At 32.9% G+C, this 19,642-nt stretch overlaps 1 protein-coding gene across 1 annotated transcript in view; it reads left to right on the top strand.

Moving 5' to 3' along the window:
- Positions 1-610: 610 nt before the first annotated feature.
- LOC111707332 (uncharacterized) overlaps positions 611-19,642 on the top strand; it is a 21,507-nt gene continuing 2,475 nt past the window's right edge. Inside the window, exons 1-6 of the mRNA XM_023480418.1 lie at positions 611-726; positions 5,526-7,173; positions 7,578-7,910; positions 9,066-9,114; positions 12,405-12,738; positions 15,816-16,370. Of these exons, the coding sequence (XP_023336186.1) occupies positions 5,828-7,173; positions 7,578-7,910; positions 9,066-9,114; positions 12,405-12,738; positions 15,816-16,370 (2,617 nt within the window). The 5' untranslated portion in view covers positions 611-726; positions 5,526-5,827. The remainder of the gene's footprint in view (positions 727-5,525; positions 7,174-7,577; positions 7,911-9,065; positions 9,115-12,404; positions 12,739-15,815; positions 16,371-19,642) is intronic.

The raw sequence follows: 19,642 nt of genomic DNA, 5'->3' as shown, positions 1-19,642 counted from the left end.
GATACTCCTTTGGGCCTCTGCCTCGGGGTTATTGTGATCGGAAAACCCCTAAATATTATTGTTATTAATCTATGGCCGAAACCTATAACCAACTTTTGGTTTTTGGAAATAATTGTTTTGATTTATGCTGTAAATATTAGCCTTATCTCCCAAATTCCTTCTCTCACCATCTTTCTATTTATTTTTTATTTTTACCAACTCTATACCTTGTTTTTTTCTTGACTCTCCATTTTGCTTCTATATTTCTTAAAATTCTGTATCTTGTTCTTTCTTCATTTCTCTGTTTGTTTTTTTATTTGCTTTTTCTTGTTTCTTTTTGAATTTTTCCATTTGATTTTCTTTACTTTCTTTACCTTTCATCATTTTTCTTCTGCTTTTCTTCAATACCTTATTTTCTTTATCTTATTTCTTTCTTATATTCTCCCCATGCCTTTTTTATATTTCGTCTTGTCTCTATTTTTCTCATCTTTTACGACTCTTTCAATAAATGGACCTTTATTTCTTATAATTCATCTAAAATTTCTTTTGTTTTATATTTTAAATAGTATTTTAAACGTCAATTAAAATTAATCGAGTATTTACGTATGTGTGATATGTTGTGCTTAGGAGCGCGTTGGAAATCCACCAGTTGTCGATGAACAGTTGTAGTGCGCAGAGTGAAATCTGAAATATGTGAACCAGACGCACTCGCGCTCTTATCTCAAACCAGTGCACACTAGAGTTCAGGTAGTTTAGAAATAGGTGAAATAATTAGGAATTGGAAGTTTATCCTGAAAATCTAATTTCCATAAAATGTTTGATTAATTTTGAAAAATATTGCAGATTTTGCGTAATATAGATATTTTCTAAATGATTCTTGATTGAAAGACAGGATGTATGTTCACACCTCAATGGTTTTCAGTGTGTGACATCTACTAGTTCTACTAAATTCTAAACAAAACTTAAAATCCATCCTAATTTGTTCTAAAAAGTTGAATTTTCATTTAGTCCTAATTCCGACCTTAATTGCCTAATTAGAACGAGACAATGAACCATTCTTTCAATATTCCTTCTTTCCTCCTAACACTATTTTTTTGTAAAAATTAACATTCCTTTTGTTTATCTTTACTCCAATGATTTACAATTATTTATACTTCCTAACCCAAGTTGTTATACATTGATTTTCTTAGTATTTCCTATAACACATTACTCGGCTTTTTATCTACTCGATATAACTTTCCTAATATTAAATCTCTAAAAGGAATTTGGTCTTTGTCACAAACTCTGATTTTCTAATCCCTATCTTTGCAGCCCAATATCGTAAACCTGAGATATTTAAAACTATGAATTCTGTAACCTGTTAGATGGAATAATCTTATTTGAAAATATCAAAATTTACATCATCAGGTTGCAACGATTATAGGTATTAGAAAATTTGAGTTTCAAACATAAAAGATAATCCTTTTATGAATATTCCTTACTGTTTATCCTGATTACTGGATCTTAGTTTTCTTTTTTCTTTTGAATATTTGGGTCTGAAATTTGGAATAATGTGGAAGATATCGTCGATTGTTCTTCTAGTCTAAAAATTGTTTCTAACTCTTGATAATACCAAGCTTTTACGGGTACAGTTGTGAATCAATCATGTCACTCTATAAATGAAGAATCTCTTAAATGTTTATTTGTATTTTAAATAGTTTTTAAATCTCTCTATTTATAATCAACCTTTTACATTCGTTCTTCAAAAAAATGCAAAATTTATTTGTTTAGACAGTTTATATATTTTTTTAAAAAACCAAGTGCGTGTAAACGGCAGGAGAAACTATGATTAACCTGGGCAGCGCTGGGTTCCAAAGCTTGTATTAAATACCTCTATTATATTATTCAATCTATCCATCTATCACATTCACATATCAGATCATATCTATCCATCTATCACATCTATCTATCTATCAATATCTCGTGAACGTACAGAGCGCGCGTCCCATATCATATTAGATTATCTCTAATCTTTAACGACAAAATAAACCCTTAATACTCGAAGAACTTATCATTTTCCGCAAGAAAATTCTTATTTAAGCCTTATATTATTTTTCAAAATGATTTATTCGAATTAAATTTTCTTATTAGTCCCGAAAATCGCAATTTAGACCCGTTGACGGTCTAATATGATGTGGGACACCCTGTAGTATCAACGAAGCCATCTGTCATATTTTCTATTTTTATCTAACACTTATACACCTTTAATCATCTTAAAAGTTTAAAGGAGCACTTCAAAATTAATAAATTTCACGTTTGATTGAAATCCTAAACGTTTTCAATCATTGCTCATTTTTCTGAAGAACTGGCGAGAAAGAAAAAATTGGATTTTTAATATAATATATAACCAAATAAGTACGCATTTGCCTTATCTTCGACGTAAAATCAAAACTGGAAAAATAAAAAATAAATTGGGTAAATATATTTTTTACAGATATGTTTAGTATTGGCTAGCGTGAGTGTGTATGTATTTATATAAGGGTATCTAACTGTACAAGAGAAATTGTATTGAGAATTGCCCAAGGCGTTGGAATCTCTAGACATAATACGTTATATACCTTCATTCTTGACCTACAGCTGTAGCTGGTTTGCCAGAGAAATATATTAAATAATTCTGCGAGAGTTCACACGTTTAAAGGAGATAAAGTCTAATTTTTTAAGATTTGCAGGTTCAAAGGTTTTAGGTTTGCAGGTTTAAGGATTACACGTTTTGAGGTTTCAGGTTTGCAGGTTTTAGAGTTATTAGGGTTAAAATTTTAAAGGATAAGTAAAGGTTTTAAGGTTTTAAAGGTCTTAAGGTTGTAGGTTCAAAGGTCTAAAAGTTACATAGGTTTAAAGGTAAAATTATGATAAAATGCTTAATAGCATAGAGAATAAAAAGTTTACAGGTTTAAAGGTCTAAAAGTTGTAGGTTTAAATATCTAAAGGTTGTAGGTTTAAAGGTATAAATGTTAATATGAGGTCTAAAATTCTAAAGGTTTAAATGCTTAAAAAGTTAAAAGTATAAAGGACAAATAAAGGTCTAAAGGTTTAATTGATTAAAAGTATAAATGAGAAATAAAGGCTTAAAGGTTTAAGGGCTTGCTCCCGGGAGAAAATGTCATTCTGTTTAATTGCTCTCTGTGCTTACACGGGTCACAGAGTCCTGTAGGCTCCAGCATTAAGCTATAAACACAGTGGGGGGGGGGGCAGAAATTATATATAATATTCAGCAGAATATATAGGACTTATCTGGAGATATGAATATATGTCTATATCAGATATACCAGAATATTTAAGCCACTTAAGGGCGTACAAAAATTAAAACCAGATAGACATACCAGAATATAAGTCTAGGGAATACCAAAATATAAGTCTAGGGAATACCAGAATATGAGTCTAGGGAATATCAGAATATAAGTCTAGGGAATACCAGAATATAAGTCTATAGGAATACCAGAATATAAGTCTAGGGAATATCAGAATATAAGTCTAGGGAATACCAGAATATAAGTCTAGGGAATACCAGAATATAAATCTAGGGAATACCAGAATATAAGTCTAGGAAATACCAGAATCTATACAAAATGTTTGGATAAGAATTATGTATTCAAAAGGTGTACCAGAATGCATTGCCACTTACTTCTATGAAACTAAAGCTAAACCAAGTGCCTGAAAGTTCTGAAATGTACATGTCTAGAGCTACATAAAAGTATAAGTAAGTTAGTGAGGTAAAACCAAAAAACATTGCGTTGGGACACTAAAAAGTCGACCCAGTCTTAATAATTGATGCAACATTTCATAGCAGCCTGGATATACGTGATACAGTGCTTGCAATGATACACTGATGCAGGGTGTCCTCAAATTACTGAAACTAGAGGCAGTTGAAAATAAATTTTTAGACAAACCATTTAAAAAGTATTTATATACATCTCCCTGGACTGTAGTACGGTTAAGAAATCAGGAAAGGTTTTAGAAAATCCAAACAATCCATTTAACCTTAATTGATTTCATTAAGTTAAGAATGTTGCAATCAAAATAAAAAATTTTTAAGGATTTTCAAATTCTCATAGTTTTATTGCGTTAAAGGGACTGTAATAGTAATTTGAAGTGCCCCTTGAATGCAAAGATGGCAATGTCCGATTTACAACGGTACCCTTGACACATTAATCTGATCAAAAATGTGGAAGATACAGTCGTTTTTTACTTTCTCAAATGAAAATAAACAATTTAAAGAAACGAAAACATTTATATCTAATTTATACTATATCAGGTTTTAAATCGGACATTGTCATCTTTGCAAAGAGGGTCACTTGAAATTACGCTATCAGTCCCTTTAAGAACAAATAAATCTTTAAAATATTATTTTAACTCTATTACGTATTTTTTGGTATGATTATGTATGAGTGTGGCTGGTAGAGAAAATAAAGCTGGTTAAAATCTGAAAAATTTCAATGTTTTGTGTACAGTGCATTATGCTTAAATAATGCATTCAAATTAGACTCAATTTGGCTTTAATGACCTGCAACTGTTTGAGAGGGGAGGGTAAGAATCTATTTATGGAGAAATATGGGGGGGGGGACACGCACTAGAATCCCCCCCCCTCCACCTTTGCTGGGTTCGGTAAGGGGATAATAGTGTATTTAAGAACAGTGTGGTCACAAAATTAAGGCTAATTCCCGAACATGCGGAAAAACTGCAGTGATTGAAGGCTAAAGGAAGGAAAAACAGGGTGATCTGTCAAAAATCTTACTTAGGCCACATTTGGAATTTAAACTGAAGCAAAAACATCTAATTAAATTGTTGAAAATTTATATATGGAGAAACTATTAGAAACCCTAATTTTTGGCATCTTCTAAGTTTTCAACATTAAAAAAAGGTTTAAACCCTATTTGTATCACATTTTATATCTCACCAGCTGGTGAATACAGTAAGACCTGTAAAAATGTGGAATAGGAAGACGACTGTGAGATAAAAGTTATGATTTTACAAACAATAATTGTACACAGTACACTCACTTAACAAGTTTATTTTCAAACTATATGGAAAAACTATTTGCTTCATAACAACTGCATCAAATACATACAGGGTTACCCACAAAGGATGAGACTTCAGAGACGACTGTATGGAATTTGTTTTTGTCCTTTTTTTGCATATCGAAGCTGGCTTACTTCTGTGCTTAATTATTTAGTAAACCATCAAAATACTCAATTGAATACAGAAACCAAAAATCAAGATTTAAATCGTCATATTTTTAGAGTTTTGGGTCGCTTTTACAGTCTCATCCTTTGTGGGTAACTCTGTATAAGATTGCTTTAATATCGTCTCACACGTCATTGGCTTTTTGGGTCTCACTGTAAATATCTTATCTTATTAAAGACTAAACCGTAATCGTATGAAAAATGCATTTTTAGATTTACGATACTGTTCAATTGATCGTTTAAGTTTGTTTTTCAAACAAGATTTTATTTTATTTTATTTAATTATAAATGTATGAAGTTACTTTATTAAATATTAGTTTTTTTCAGATCTGTAGAGGAAACTCTTCCTGTCCGGTGTTCCTCCATATTTTCCTACTGTATATGCGGAAGAAACTTTGAAGGAAGTATGTTGTGAAAAATAAACCTCCCTGTCCCCCCTGGGCTGTTTATTAATTGTACTGGAAATAGATTTGTGCACGGTTATTGAGTTATTGACATCTATTGTTTGCATTCTCCGGAAGTTCTAATCCAAACGCCATCGGCGCGTTCATGCAAATAGTGACTCCAACGCCGGCAGTGACCACGACGCTTTTTTCACGGAAAACGCGCGAAATGCGTCCTGAATAAAAATGATGGACGGGAGAGAAAAAGTAAATCATGAAAATGTTACTGAGAGGACTCACGAGATCGAGTTCCGACCTTGCACTTGTAATTCTCATCCTATGATCAGCAGATGGAGTGATACAATTAAATCTCAGGTGGGAAGTTGCAATAAATCCCAGGTGGGAAGTTGCAATAAATCCACAGCATCAGGCATCACACACAAAGTGTCACCTTGTAATAAACACTATGTGCAAATTCTGCCCCAAACATTCCCACAAAATAAAGTTAGATTAGTGACACTGAAATCAAAATTGTGCAATACTCCATTTTCTTCTTGTCATTTCGTACTCTTGGTGTACCTGATTATTCTTTTATCCCTGCCAGCTCAGGGACAGGATTATGAAACCTGGGAGCAAGGAGTCCCAAGGGGACTTAGAAGACAAGGGTTCCATCCAGGAGGAATTAGGATGGATAACTCCGGGTTCAGTTTAGAACGAGGACCATTAACTCTCATCAACGGTCGGCTAAGACCAGTGTCGGAGGAGAAAAAAAGATTGGAGGAGGGATCGGTTAAAATTCCTCCGCCATCAGAGGAACCATCTTATTTTCCGGAGACGACATACCCTGGAAATCCGCGACCAATCCTGCTTAAACCTGAGCCGGAGATTTATCTGACAAAACTCCCTCCACCCCTGCCAGCCAGCCAGGATTTTAATCCGAATATTCAAGATTTTAAAGAATTTGCACCTTCGGACAACCGACGGATGGATCAGGGGGTGGAAGCATTGGTGCCTAAAAGATCGTCCTCTGGTGACTGGTCCACAAGAGTCGATGCTTCAACGGCACAGAAAGAGATTGTTCTTGACACAAAGTACTTCAGTCTCAGCTATCCCGAGGTGAATTCAGTGACCAGTCCTGACCCCGGATTGGAATATGTGACCGGAAAGCCTGGCCTGGTCCTAAGAAAGGTAAAAGGAAGAATTAAAACCTCAACTCTTGAAACCCCAACCAGTCCTGGGACTAAGACCAAGGATCTATGTGAGAAGAGTATCCTTGAATGTGAGAATGGATCTCATCTCAACGGTTCAGTAATCCCAGAGATTTCGAGTGTCTCAACTCTAAACTCATATGAAGAACTTCTTCGACACTTCCGCACTGAGGTTTGGGCCATTCCTGTCATTGTTGCCGCCGCCACCGTCATCCTTATTCTCGTCATCTTCGAGATCTTCCTCCTGGCAAAGGCAGTGAACAAGAACCCCAGCAGAAGACACTTGTTCCTAGGACAGATGCTGTTGCTTGGACTATTCTCCTTGGCGGGGATGTCTGTCGTCTTCACTCTTAAACCAACAACTATAACATGTGCTGTTATCAGGTTTTGTTGCTATAAAACTAATTTGATGATGAAGTTTCAATTTTTGATAATGCTAACAATAATGATGATAATATTGACGATATTTTGGAAATGTTGATTGATGATAATAAGAATAAAAAATGCATATTATCACTATAGGTTTAATGATTATTATGTTGTAATTGGTGACAGTGATGATATTAATGATGAAAATAATGAAAATAAAGATGAAATTAATGATAATGTCGATAACAATGATAATGATGAATATATGAAAGAAATTGATGATAATGATGATAATGATGATAATGATGATAATGATGATAATGATGATAATGATGATAATAATGATAATGATGATAATGATGATAATTATGATAATGATGATAATGATGATAATGATGTTAATGATGATAATGATCTAGGTTTGGAACAGGGTTCTCCTACTGTATCGTATACTCTACCCTGCTGGTAAAGCTGGTGTTCCTTGTCTCCTTGAACTCTGGTGTATACCTGCCTGCCACCTACCAATCCCTTCTCCTCTGCTTCGCGATCCTCATACAGCTCGTTATTGGGATCCAGTGGTTAGTCTCCGCTCCGCCCTCTATTCTAGATCTGGAGGTAGGGGAGGGAGTGATTCATCAGGCCTGCTCCACCCTCTTCCATCAGCAGCTTCTTGGCCTGCTCTATGTCGTCTTCCTAATTGTCGTTGTTGTTCTCCTGGCGTTCAAGTCTAGGAGTGTCAGAGAGAATTACAGGTATTAAAGGGACTGTAAGCGTAATTCCAAGTGACCTTTCATGCAAATATGGCGATGCCCGATTTACAACGGTACCCTAGAAAACTTTACTGATCAAATACAGGGTGTCCCAAAAAACATGGGAATTCAGTGACGAATTGCAGATATCGTCTTTGTTATGAATTAGCATTGTAATACCTAATTTTAAAAGCCATAATATTATTATGTCTTCTAGAGTTTATTTCATAAAAAGGATAAAAGACTGTAAAGATGTAGCTATAATGTCTCCGCAAGATTAACAGCAAAGACGGACAAGTTTCCTCAGTTTGTATTCTGCAATTTTCTTGTTTTACTAAGTACAACCGTATGCAGTCAAAACATATCGAATTCGTCACTGAATTCCCATGTTTATTAGGACACCCTGTATGAATTCCATTTAAACGTTTTTGTTTCTTTAAATTATTTATTTTTATTTGCATTCCTTGTTTATAAGAAACTCATAGAAGTAAGCACTTTTCGAGTTAAAAAAAAAACGACGGTATCTTCCACATTTTTGATCAGATTAAGGTTTCAAGGGTGCCGTTTTAAATCGGACATCCATGCTATCTTTGCATGAAGGGTCGCTTGAAATTATGCTTACAGTCCCTTTAAGTTAAATTTAAGGGATTGTCCACGTTTTTAATATTGAGTGATCCTGTAAGATATCTAGATCCGAGATAACGTAATGATAACTCCACTTAAAGTCTAATTAGAATCTAAATGACTCTATCTCTCGCCAAACTACTGGCTCTCTATCCCTAGCCTAAACGCAAGGCTATGTATACGTTTGTGTTAAACGACGAATCTCAGTGAACTAATTTATTTTATATACAGGTGAACGAAACTGACCGGGCTAGCCCGGCAGGGTCAACATACAGATAATTAAGATAAATATATTACTAGCATAGATAACATAGATAGCATTACACATAGATAAAGAATATACTACAATCCTTTATTTGTAGATTGCTCGGTGCCTTATTAAATTATAGTGTTGATAAATTTTCTTTTCTAATTTATGCCGAATGATATCAATCTTGTCAATTATAGGACGGTAGTTTGGATAGTTGCAGGGCTTATAGTACCTACACATTATCAGGTACAGTACACTATATAGTACCCTGCCGTACATAATAGGACGGTAGTTTGGATAGTTGCAGGGCTTATAGTACCTACACAGTATCAGGTACAGTACACTATATAGTACACTGCAGTACAATATAGGACGGTAGTTTGGATAGTTGCAGGACTCCTACACAGTATCAGGTACACTACATTATATATTGCAGTACAGTACACGTCAGTACTGTACAGTACGGTACGATAGTTTGGATAGTTTCAGGTCTTATATATTACCTACACAGTGTCAGGTATAGTTCCCTTTATAGTATAGTACAGTACAGTACACTATACAGTACATTGCAGCACAGTAAAGTTGAGTATAGTACAATACACTATATAGTGCAGCACAGAACAGTGCACTACAGTACAGTATTATAGTTTGGATAGTTGCATGGCTTAAAGAAACATCTACAGTAAAGTACTTTAGAGTACATTACGTACATAACAGTTAAGTTTAGGATTCTACATTACAGTTTAGTGCAGTACAGTAAAAAATCTTGAAATGAAAAGTGAATACGCTTTAAAGTTTTCAAATCTAGAATTGAGGTCAAGTTTAAAATAAACCGGATATTTAATTCATTTTAAGTAATAAAGGGTGTTACTGAAAAAACGACTCAAAATGCAAATTTTTATTTATTGAGGCTAATAATGGTAAATTCAAAGATTAAACATGTACCTTTATTCAGTGTTAATCACTTTTTTTTTAATTTGCTTATCATTAAATGCTTTCTCTATAAGGCAGCCATGAAAGTTCTCAAAGCCAATCATTTGCCAATTTGATGGTTGGAAGACTACATACAGCCTGGAGTTAAAAATCTCCTTTTCAGCCTTTCCATCCATTAGTCTTTTAAGATCCTGTTCTTAACATTTATTGGATTTTTGGCAATCTTCTATTTAATGTTATTGGTTAATTTTGAGGTTTATCATCTTGTGTGGTTTTTATAGCTACACCCTTTATAATCTCGCTGAAGTTTTAACATCATTTTCTGGAGGGAGGGAAGCCTTTGTTTTTATAAGAGAAGGGGGGAGGACGTGGTTATTTGTCTAAATAAAATCCTTGTTTAAAATGAAAGCCAGGTGTTAATTAAATTTCCATATTCTCTTTGTGTTTCACTCTTTGTTTTCTTCTCATACAAATTCATTATTAATTTATTTTAATCATCAGATTTTTACAACAATGTATTTTCTGAAGTGGCATCTAAAAATTGGCACGGTATGTTCCAAAAACAAATCTAAAAATTAATTGGTAGACACCAGACGAGAGCATTTGTATAGGGGAGTTGTAAAATTTTTTAGGCTCCCCCTTAAAAACCTTTTTTTAAATATTGATGCCTTTTTTTAACCATTTAAACTATTCGATCATATACACACTTCCATATAACAAGTGTTAATAAATTAATATCGTGGTGTAAGCTTCTTAAATGTTTCATAGGAACGATACATATTGTATAATTATAAATAATGATATCAAAGATATATTTACACTGATTTACACGGTATTGATTAAATTTTTTTTAATGAAACTTTTTTAGTTCAGGGCAAAAGTGAGATTTTAAAGTATTTATTATATGGGTGCCCCCCCTCAGGGGGGCCAGGGGGCCCGCCCGCCCCTGTATAAACACATGATCTTGTGATGCGAATTTTCAGACAATTGGGGAAAATTAGACGGAGAGGGAAACGAAGGCATTTGCGCTCCATTTCTAAGATTATGATTTCTTCTTTAATTTATTAAGAAGTTAATTATCAAGTTTTTGTCCTGTATTAAGGAATTTCATTGAGAAAAAATTAAACTTTAAAAAAATTATCTTTACTGAAAAAGGAAGAGAAATCTTCATTGATTGACATTATCAAAGATTCAACATATCAAATTAAATTATTATTAATCAATGAATATTAAAATTGCGATGAGCCGTGAAAATGAGTAATAATTTTACCACGATAGCTTTCTTTGTTTCAACTTTGATGAGATAAAAAAAAACAGAAAAGTTTGTTTTTTGCAAAATTTGTTTGCATGGCAATAACTTAACACTGATTACTATGTTTAATATTGAAAAAGAGAAATACAAGCCTTCCCCTGCACTCTTAAAAATATTTACAGAAAGGAAATTACAGAGTTGTCATCTTTGCAACCTGATGCTATAAACCAAATTTCGAATTTTGATTATTTTATCTAACAAAATTCATTGTTTAAAATATCTAATATTCACGACATTAAGTTGCAAAGTTATAGGGATTAAAAATCAGAGTTTGTGGCAAAGACTCAAGTTCTTTGTTCATTGGGAAAAGAGAGGGCTTTAATTGGGTGTCCACCCCCCCACAGGAAACAATAATTTTGCTCATCCAGGGTGTCACAACCCCTGTGTACGCCCCTGTTTCATCATCCATACTTTGAAATCGTGTTCAAGTATTGATAAATATGATAAAAGCCAATACAATCTGTTTTGTTTTTGTTTCGGGTGATATATGAAATAAAAAGAAAAAAAATTTTAAGTCAATTTTCTATGAGGAAGAGAAAAAAATACGTTTTGGTGTTTTATAACAGTTTTATCTTAATTATGCAATTATGCACGGTGAGAACAAAGCCATGCCTTATTAAATTATAGTGTTGATGAATTTTCTTTTCTAATTTATGCCGAATGATATCAATCTTGTCAATCTTTTTGTTTGTCTGTGCTGTAAAATACACAATACAGCTTCTTCACAGCCAAAATACACAATACAGCTTCTTCACAGCCAAAATACACAATACGGCTTCTTCACAGCCAAAATACACAATACATCTTCTTCAAAGCCAAAATACACAATACATCTTCTTCAAAGCCAAAATACACAATAAATCTTCTTCAAAGCCAAAATACGATTGATTTTTTCCCATTCAGGATGAAACTTTAATTATGATTTAAAACTCTGAAATATCATCAAAACGTTGCTTTTTTAATAAAAAAAGCTGCAGGGAATCATTTATGCACGAATTTTCTCTCGGAAACCTTATTTTCATAACAAAAATTTAGAATTTTTTATCTCTCTCAGTAAATTTTCATCGAGTACTTGATTTTTTTAAATAATTGCTTTAGTTTATACATATATTCATGTCTTTAAGTTTTTGAAAATACTTTTTTAAATGTATGTTAAAAACCGTGCATTTAATATATCTAGTGAAACCTCATAGATTCTGACCTATGATTAAAGTATTCTTTACATATCTCCTGACGGAAATCTGTTCCCCTAGAATCTGTTTAAATCCTAGTCTACTATTAGTTCCGGTTAAATAAATAAGCCCAGGGTTATCCATGACAGTTTAACAAACATATGACATTTTTTATTAAAAAAATTCTGATTAAAATTATACCCTAGGATGTGTGCGCTGCCTGTGGGATGATCGCATGCGCCTCCATCACGTTTGTCATCATGTACATGCCCAAGGGGCGCCAACTCTCAGCTATGGGGAAGGAGGGGCTGTACGCAGAGGATCGTACGGATGTGTACACCGGAAGTGGGACAGGTTCAACCGGAAGTTCTGGTACACCAAGTCCCTCATTCTTTCCTGTAAAACCTGGAAAGTTGGCAGGACTGGATGAAAGGATTGAAAGAAAGGAGAGGATGGAAAGGATAGAAAGGATGGAAAGAGAAGAGTCGAAAGAAAGGCAAAGGTTGGATACACCTACCTCCTCCCATAGACATCTTCAAAGTAAGTTTTTTTTTTTTCTTCAATTGCCTTCTTCTCGTTTTCAATTTTCTTCTTAAACTTATTTCTTTATACATTTTCTTATTTGGTAAAGCTTCATTTCTCTTTTCTTTTGTTTAATTCAACATTTTCTGTAACTCTTCATGCATCATAGATCTATTAAATCTATCTATATGAATCAATTTATTTTGCCAATGATTTATATTGCAGCCTAGATCTAGAAGTAATCTATAACTTAAAGTATTAGAATTATGGACAGAAAAAGATATTCAAAAAGTTTATCTTACAAAGTTTTCGACATTTCAAAATGTTAAAATCTCAAATCCTCTAAACACTAAATTGCAGTACAGTAAAGCTTGATTTTTATACATTTTCCGGATTTTCTGAGTCTTACCTGTACGATATAGGATTCGTGATTTTTCCCGCCACTTTCCTCAATTCATAACAACCGCACATAACATCATTACAAAATTAACCTTTTTCCATTTTTGCCATTTGGTCAGGTTCACATTGTGTACAGTTTTTATTCTAGGATAAGATGATATTTGTTTTTCATCCTTTTGCCATATGTTCTACGAATTAAAGTCAACCTTGGCAGGTTGCTTGGGCTATAGACGGGGTTTTAATCCGTTTGTTAACAAACATAGTTGTCTTTCGCAGATTAAGAGTAAAATCTTTGCAACAAAAGGAAACTTGTAATCAATATAAGATTTCTAAATATGTCAGGCTTCGTAGATTTTTTTTGTAGATCTTCATGAAAGATAAAAAACCGTAAATGTTAAAAAAACAGATCAATTTATAGGATGGCCAACATTTTATAAAAAAAAATAGAATTTGATCTCAGGGACCGAATTTAATGAATTTGAGCTAGGTCGATGAGCTACCTACGGTCACTGAACTATCTATCGCCGTGGTTGAACCGTCTCTAAAGACCTATGAATTTATTAAATTCAGTCCTTGTTTAAACATTAAAGAACTAATTCCAATTTTTAGCGTTTTACATCATGTTATATTCCACAAATTTAATAAGCCTTAATAATTCAAAAATCTCAGTTTTTTGTTCTCATTTTGTAGAAATATGAGTCTTTTAAGATTTTATGAAGTAACTGAACAGTTATAATGTAATCGTTAAACTGGAATTTTAGAGAAATTTCAAGTTTACTTCAAGTTTCATTTTCATAATATAATTTAAAATCTATTGTTTAAGAAAGAAACATGTAAATAAACAAAATTAAAAAAGCACAAAGAAAAGTTTAGTCTTGAAACTTAAATATAGAAATCACTATTTTGGCACAACATAACATTATACTTTTATATTCACAAATCACAGCATAGCTTTGCACAACTCTTATACTAAATTTAGCGCTTACAAAGAGAGTATAAATGTGTCCTCTATTGCATTTCTGAATACTGATGCATTAGATGTTAGATAATTATAGATTGGGTAGAAAATATGAAAATAATTTTCGGCCATAATAATAATAATTACGATTGTGTTTCGGGACAACATCCTTGATTCCTTTAACTTCAAGAAACAATATTTGAAAATTGTTACGAAAAATCTCATTTTTAGACATAATTTTTGTAAGATCTATAATTAAAAAGGTAAAAGATTTTCTTTTCCCTCTATGTGGTAGTTTAAAGTTTCTTCCTTTATCTGTTTAGTATTTATTGCATTATTTTTGGTTTCTTTTATAATTAAATATTCGCAGAATGCAAAAATTTAACAAGTGCAGGGGAAATTTTTCAATTTTCTATATTTTGCTGGAAGCGGCGGCCACAGGGGAACATTATACATTATTTTGGTCATTAGGAAGTGTAGCAGGAGAGGGGGTTGTATTGAACTAACATATGGAGAAAATACCCTTTTTATTAAATTCATTCTTGAAATAGATTATTATTTGGATTAACTTTAATAATCTTATTAAAGCTTATTTTAGAAAATACAGGGTGTCTCAAGAAACATGGACCGTTCAAAGACGACTTGAAAATTATATATTTTTTTATTGTTTGCTACTTTATTTTTTCCAGTAAAATTGTTGAAACAAAAATTACAAAATACCTCATGTAATTCTTTGGCAAAGAAACTGAGTCTTAGCCACAAACTCTAATTTTCTAATTAATTCTATATCCTTGCAACCCGATGTTGTAGATCTTTGATATATCAAGCTATATAATCTGTTAGATCAAATAGTTGGAATTGATTTATTAAAGGTTTGCACCATAAGGTTGCCAAGATATAGTAATCAGACAATTAGAGATTGGGGCAAAAACTCAATTCCTTTCAGGCAATTTTGAGATAACACAAGGGCAGACCACATTTTATAAATGCCAGAATTAGATGAATTTCATAATTATTGTTTTTAAGAATTAAACTTGTAAAGTATGAATGCCGCAAATTATTTCAAAGATTAAAGACGACCTTAAAGCCGTCTCTCAATTGACAATTTTCGTGCAGACACCCTGTATCTTATACGTTCTGTCCTTTTTTACCAAAACATATATATCTATAACATTTTTTTCGACTCGCATCATTATTTTTATATTCCCATAATTTTGATAAAATTTCACCAACAAAAACATCATTAATCATTTAGTGAGAATATATAGGCTTTAAAATCGTGTTATAAAGTACTTGGCGATCAATTTATTTCCATTGTGCTAAAGCTTATTGTTCCGGAAAAAATACAAGCCATCTTAAAATTAAATTAAAATCTAAAAAATTAGGTCAAACTAAGGATAAACTACAAATGTATACAAACTTTCTTTACACAGGAACTGGCCACAACTTATAATTTTATAAACACTATATCTTTGCTGCCTGATGTCGTAGAACTTGGATATTTAAACTTAAGCTTTGCTAGGTTAAATAGTTGAAGTTTGAAATAACAAAGTTTTAGACTATCAGGTTGCAAAGATTACAAATGATTACAAGGATTACAAAATTAGAGTTTAGTTCAGTTACTTTACTGACAACAAGAGAAATGGTAATTTTAACTCTTTTAGATTGAAGAAACTAATATTTTTAGAACTCTTCATGTTCAATTTTTAATCCATTTAAACAATTTATTTTCAACTAGTTTTCGGAATACCTTCAGCTCGAGCAAGTCGGAGAAGCAAACATACTCACCACGATGATCAGCTCTCTGACGATGATCAGTTCGTCGTCGATGATCAATTCCACCGAGAAGAACCTTTTGGCAGAGATGATCGTCATAGAAGAAATGAGCATGATCGTCATGAAAGAGATGATCGTCAAAGAAGAGACGCTAATCCTGATTTCTTTGAAAGAAATAGATTTCTAAGAGATGATCGATTGCTGCGCGAGGAAAGGCATTCAAACAATGTACGCATGCGCAGTAGTTCTCCACGAGACCGTCCTTCGCATCTCTACGGACATCCGCTTTTTCGTGCATCCCATGGTGACCTGGCGCGCCCAAACCATCGGCAGGCTCCCAGATTTTCAAGTCAGAGAGATCTTTCACGAGCTGATCCAAGCCGGCTTAGTCAGATCACTCGGTCAGATCCAGTCAGATCTTCGCGACGGAGAATGAACGAAGGCGGAAGGAGTCGAGAAATTCTAGCGACCATATCTCCGAGACGATTACCGTCCTGCAACCGATGCCTACCACCAGGTGTGTGGGAAAATTCTGCTTTCCACTACTAGTCTCCTAGTCAATCTTTTCCCGCGTTTTATAACAGAAATTTGGCGGATTCCAAGGTAGCCGCTTGAAGGTTATGTCGCATGTACATTTTACAGTGTTCACTGTACATAGCATGGCGTACAAGACTTGCATGCATACTTGTTTAATATGCATTTATACTTTTTTTTAATGCTGCATGAATTGCATGGTTTGCATGGGAAATATAGTTAAATATTTTGCTTAAAAATTTATGATATAGAAATATTTGTTTGGAAAAGAAAATCATTCTATTTAGCCATTCATTTGTAGATTTCAGAGATTTCAACGCTTGATAACTTTTTAGTTTTCCAAGGATCCTGATTTTTCGTTTTTTTTTGTGTGGGATTTTAGTTTCTATTATTGGAAAATTAGGTTTGTTGAAAAGAATCAGCAGATCATCTTATGCGAAATTCTAGCTTTCTCTCCTTTCTGTTCTTTCCATTGCTCCTTTTTAAATCCGCAAGAAAAATATAAATTAAAATATATGCGTATTCTTACATCCTTTATAAGTTTTAGATTCATATGAAATAGTGAGAGGGGGTGAATTTTATTATTATTATTATTATTATTATTATTATTATTATTTTAATTATTATTATTATTATTATTATTATTATAATTATTATTATTTTCATTATTATTATTATTATTTTAAAACCCTTTCATTGAAAATTTAGAAATTTAAAATAAAATTAAGAATAAAATTTTATAAATTCAGGACAAGATTTAATGTGATTTAAAAATGAAAAGAAAATAATTTAAAAAGCCATTTGAAAAAGAAGGTTATAAAGGGAAGTATGCATGTTTAGGCAATGAAGCATATTAACACCAATCTTAAAAAGAACTTTACATGAATAACTAGCTTGTAGATTCAGCGCTGCCCAGGTTACTTAATAGTTAAAGTTACTCCCACCGTTTACCCGCGCTTGGTCTTAAATTACGATTTAAGCTATTTTTCCCTTTAAAAGTCAACTCACCCAATTTAGAATCTCGCGAAAATTTAGAATCTAAATATCAAGCTAAGAACATTCCCATGGTTTACCAATCAAAATTTATCGCAAATATGTCAACAGACAGAGATTACTACTACATGGTGTTATAGTTGAAGATATCCCCGAACGAGTATTTTGAAATCCGCGAATCAGTGGTATCGGATCCTGGAACCAGAGAAGACCTACTCAACTTCCTCTCCTTTATTACACTCGTTATTTATCATGTATTTATATCTAGAAGCAATAAATGTACTACAGGGTGCCCCAATAAACATGAGAATTGAGAGACGACTTGAATAACATTTTTGATTTCCGATAATTCATAAATGACAAAAAGTGCATCGAAAAAAGATCGAAAGTATAATTAATGAACTTTCCAAAATGTAGACCACATTAAGGAAATCCCGAGATTTCGGTGTTAAATGTTTTACAAAATTATGTTAACGAAATAATACCGCATGGATGATGAAATAAATACGGTATAGAAGTTGTCATTTATTTGCCATGTTTATTAGGACACCCTGTAAGGAAAAAATAAGTAAAAACTCTCAAATTAATTATAGCTCTAGGAGATCAGAAGAGAGAGGGGGGGGTATCCTTTGGGGTAATTTGAACTAAAATGATTTCTACTAAATAACAGAATCATGATTTTTATAAAGAGAATTATAATTGGCAGAAAGGCAAGGTGTGTTGGATGTGTGGGAAATTAAGAAGAGGGGGTAAACATGTGAAAATCAGGGAAGAGTGTGAGAAAGAGAAACCTAGAACGTTTCTAACGATATATAAGCAGGGCAAGGTATATATGACACAGTGGTTCTTAAAATAATGTATAAAAATGTAGATTTTTTTAGTATTTAAAGAGTTTAAGTAATTTAAGGATGACGCATTCTGATAGTTTTCAATAATATGGATGGGAATCTCTGTAAAATTTTTAATTTTAATATTTTTAGTTTTAAAGTAGGAAAAGAAGCTTAAAAATTAATTTGAAATGTACACGGAAGAACAAAAATAAAAGATTTAAAATGCATGATATGAAATTTTACAGCATGCAATAAAATTATAAAGAAAAAAATAAAAATGTTTAATTTTCATGTTGTATATTAAAACCAAGTAGTATAAAGGTGTAGTTTGTCCTTCTAATGTCACATCTTGACATAATTTACATTCCGTTCCGATATCGGGAGGGGGTCTTCAATGTCTCATACAGGGGGGGGGAGGGGGAATTCTTCCGGAACTTTTAAGGGATGCGACAGCGAATGGGGGGAGGTGGGTCCGGTTCTTTCATATTCTAATTATTTTAGGCTATAATCATCATTGACATTTCGACTAAATTCTCGAGGCATGATAAACCTACGCTAAATTCTCTTCCCAATCTAGAAGATGTAGAGGGGGGGGGGTAAAGGTGGGGGGGTTCACGACGTGAAATTAACGTGATGAGGAGATATAATTATTTCAAGGTATTAAGTTTTATTACCGATTAACTCCCAACCTATTTCAACATCAACTTCTCATTGGGAAATCTGTCATTTTATCTTAAAGGGACAAAGTATTATTTGCTTAAAGGGACTGTAAGCGTAATTTTAAGTGACCTCACGCGCAAAGTTGACTATATCCGATTTACAACGATACCATAAAAGCTTTGTTTGATCAAGTATGAACTAGACATCATTGTTTGAAATTCTATAAACTTTTTATTTTCATTTCATTTGCGGTTTCTCCGCGAAATTAGCTTGCGCGCTTCTTGTTCATTAGAAACAATAAAGAGACTCACAGAACTATAAACACTGATGATTCAGCAAAACAACAAAATCTTCCACTTTTTTTACCAGAATAAAACCGTTGTAAATTGGGCATTGCCATCTCTGCATGGAGGGTCACTTTAAGTTACCTCTTATGACCGTTCAAAAATTTTGTTTGTTTGAACTTTATATAATTTTCTTGCATCAAAAGTCACAGGGACTTAAAGGGAGTGACCGGCAATGTATGGTGGTTGAACTGAGAATGCAGTATTGTGGACAAATTTTTTAGGATTCATTTAAGACATATAAAACGGTTCCACTATGTATAATTTATGAGTTTGAGTGCAAAGTCGACGTTCAAAATCATGAATTTGGGTGGGTTCTTTTTCAGAATCGTTTTTTTCTTAAATTATCAAATAACGGCGACGAAAAATGAAAAAAATTATACAGTAAACTAATTAGATGTTAAGGAACATATTTCTGAAAAGAAATT

This window comes from Eurytemora carolleeae, unplaced genomic scaffold (genome assembly GCF_000591075.1).
Source record: "Eurytemora carolleeae unplaced genomic scaffold, Eaff_2.0 scaffold765, whole genome shotgun sequence".
Taxonomy (NCBI): domain Eukaryota; kingdom Metazoa; phylum Arthropoda; class Copepoda; order Calanoida; family Temoridae; genus Eurytemora; species Eurytemora carolleeae.
Note: the sequence above shows the minus strand (reverse complement) of the source record. Positions and strands in the feature narration are given on the sequence as shown.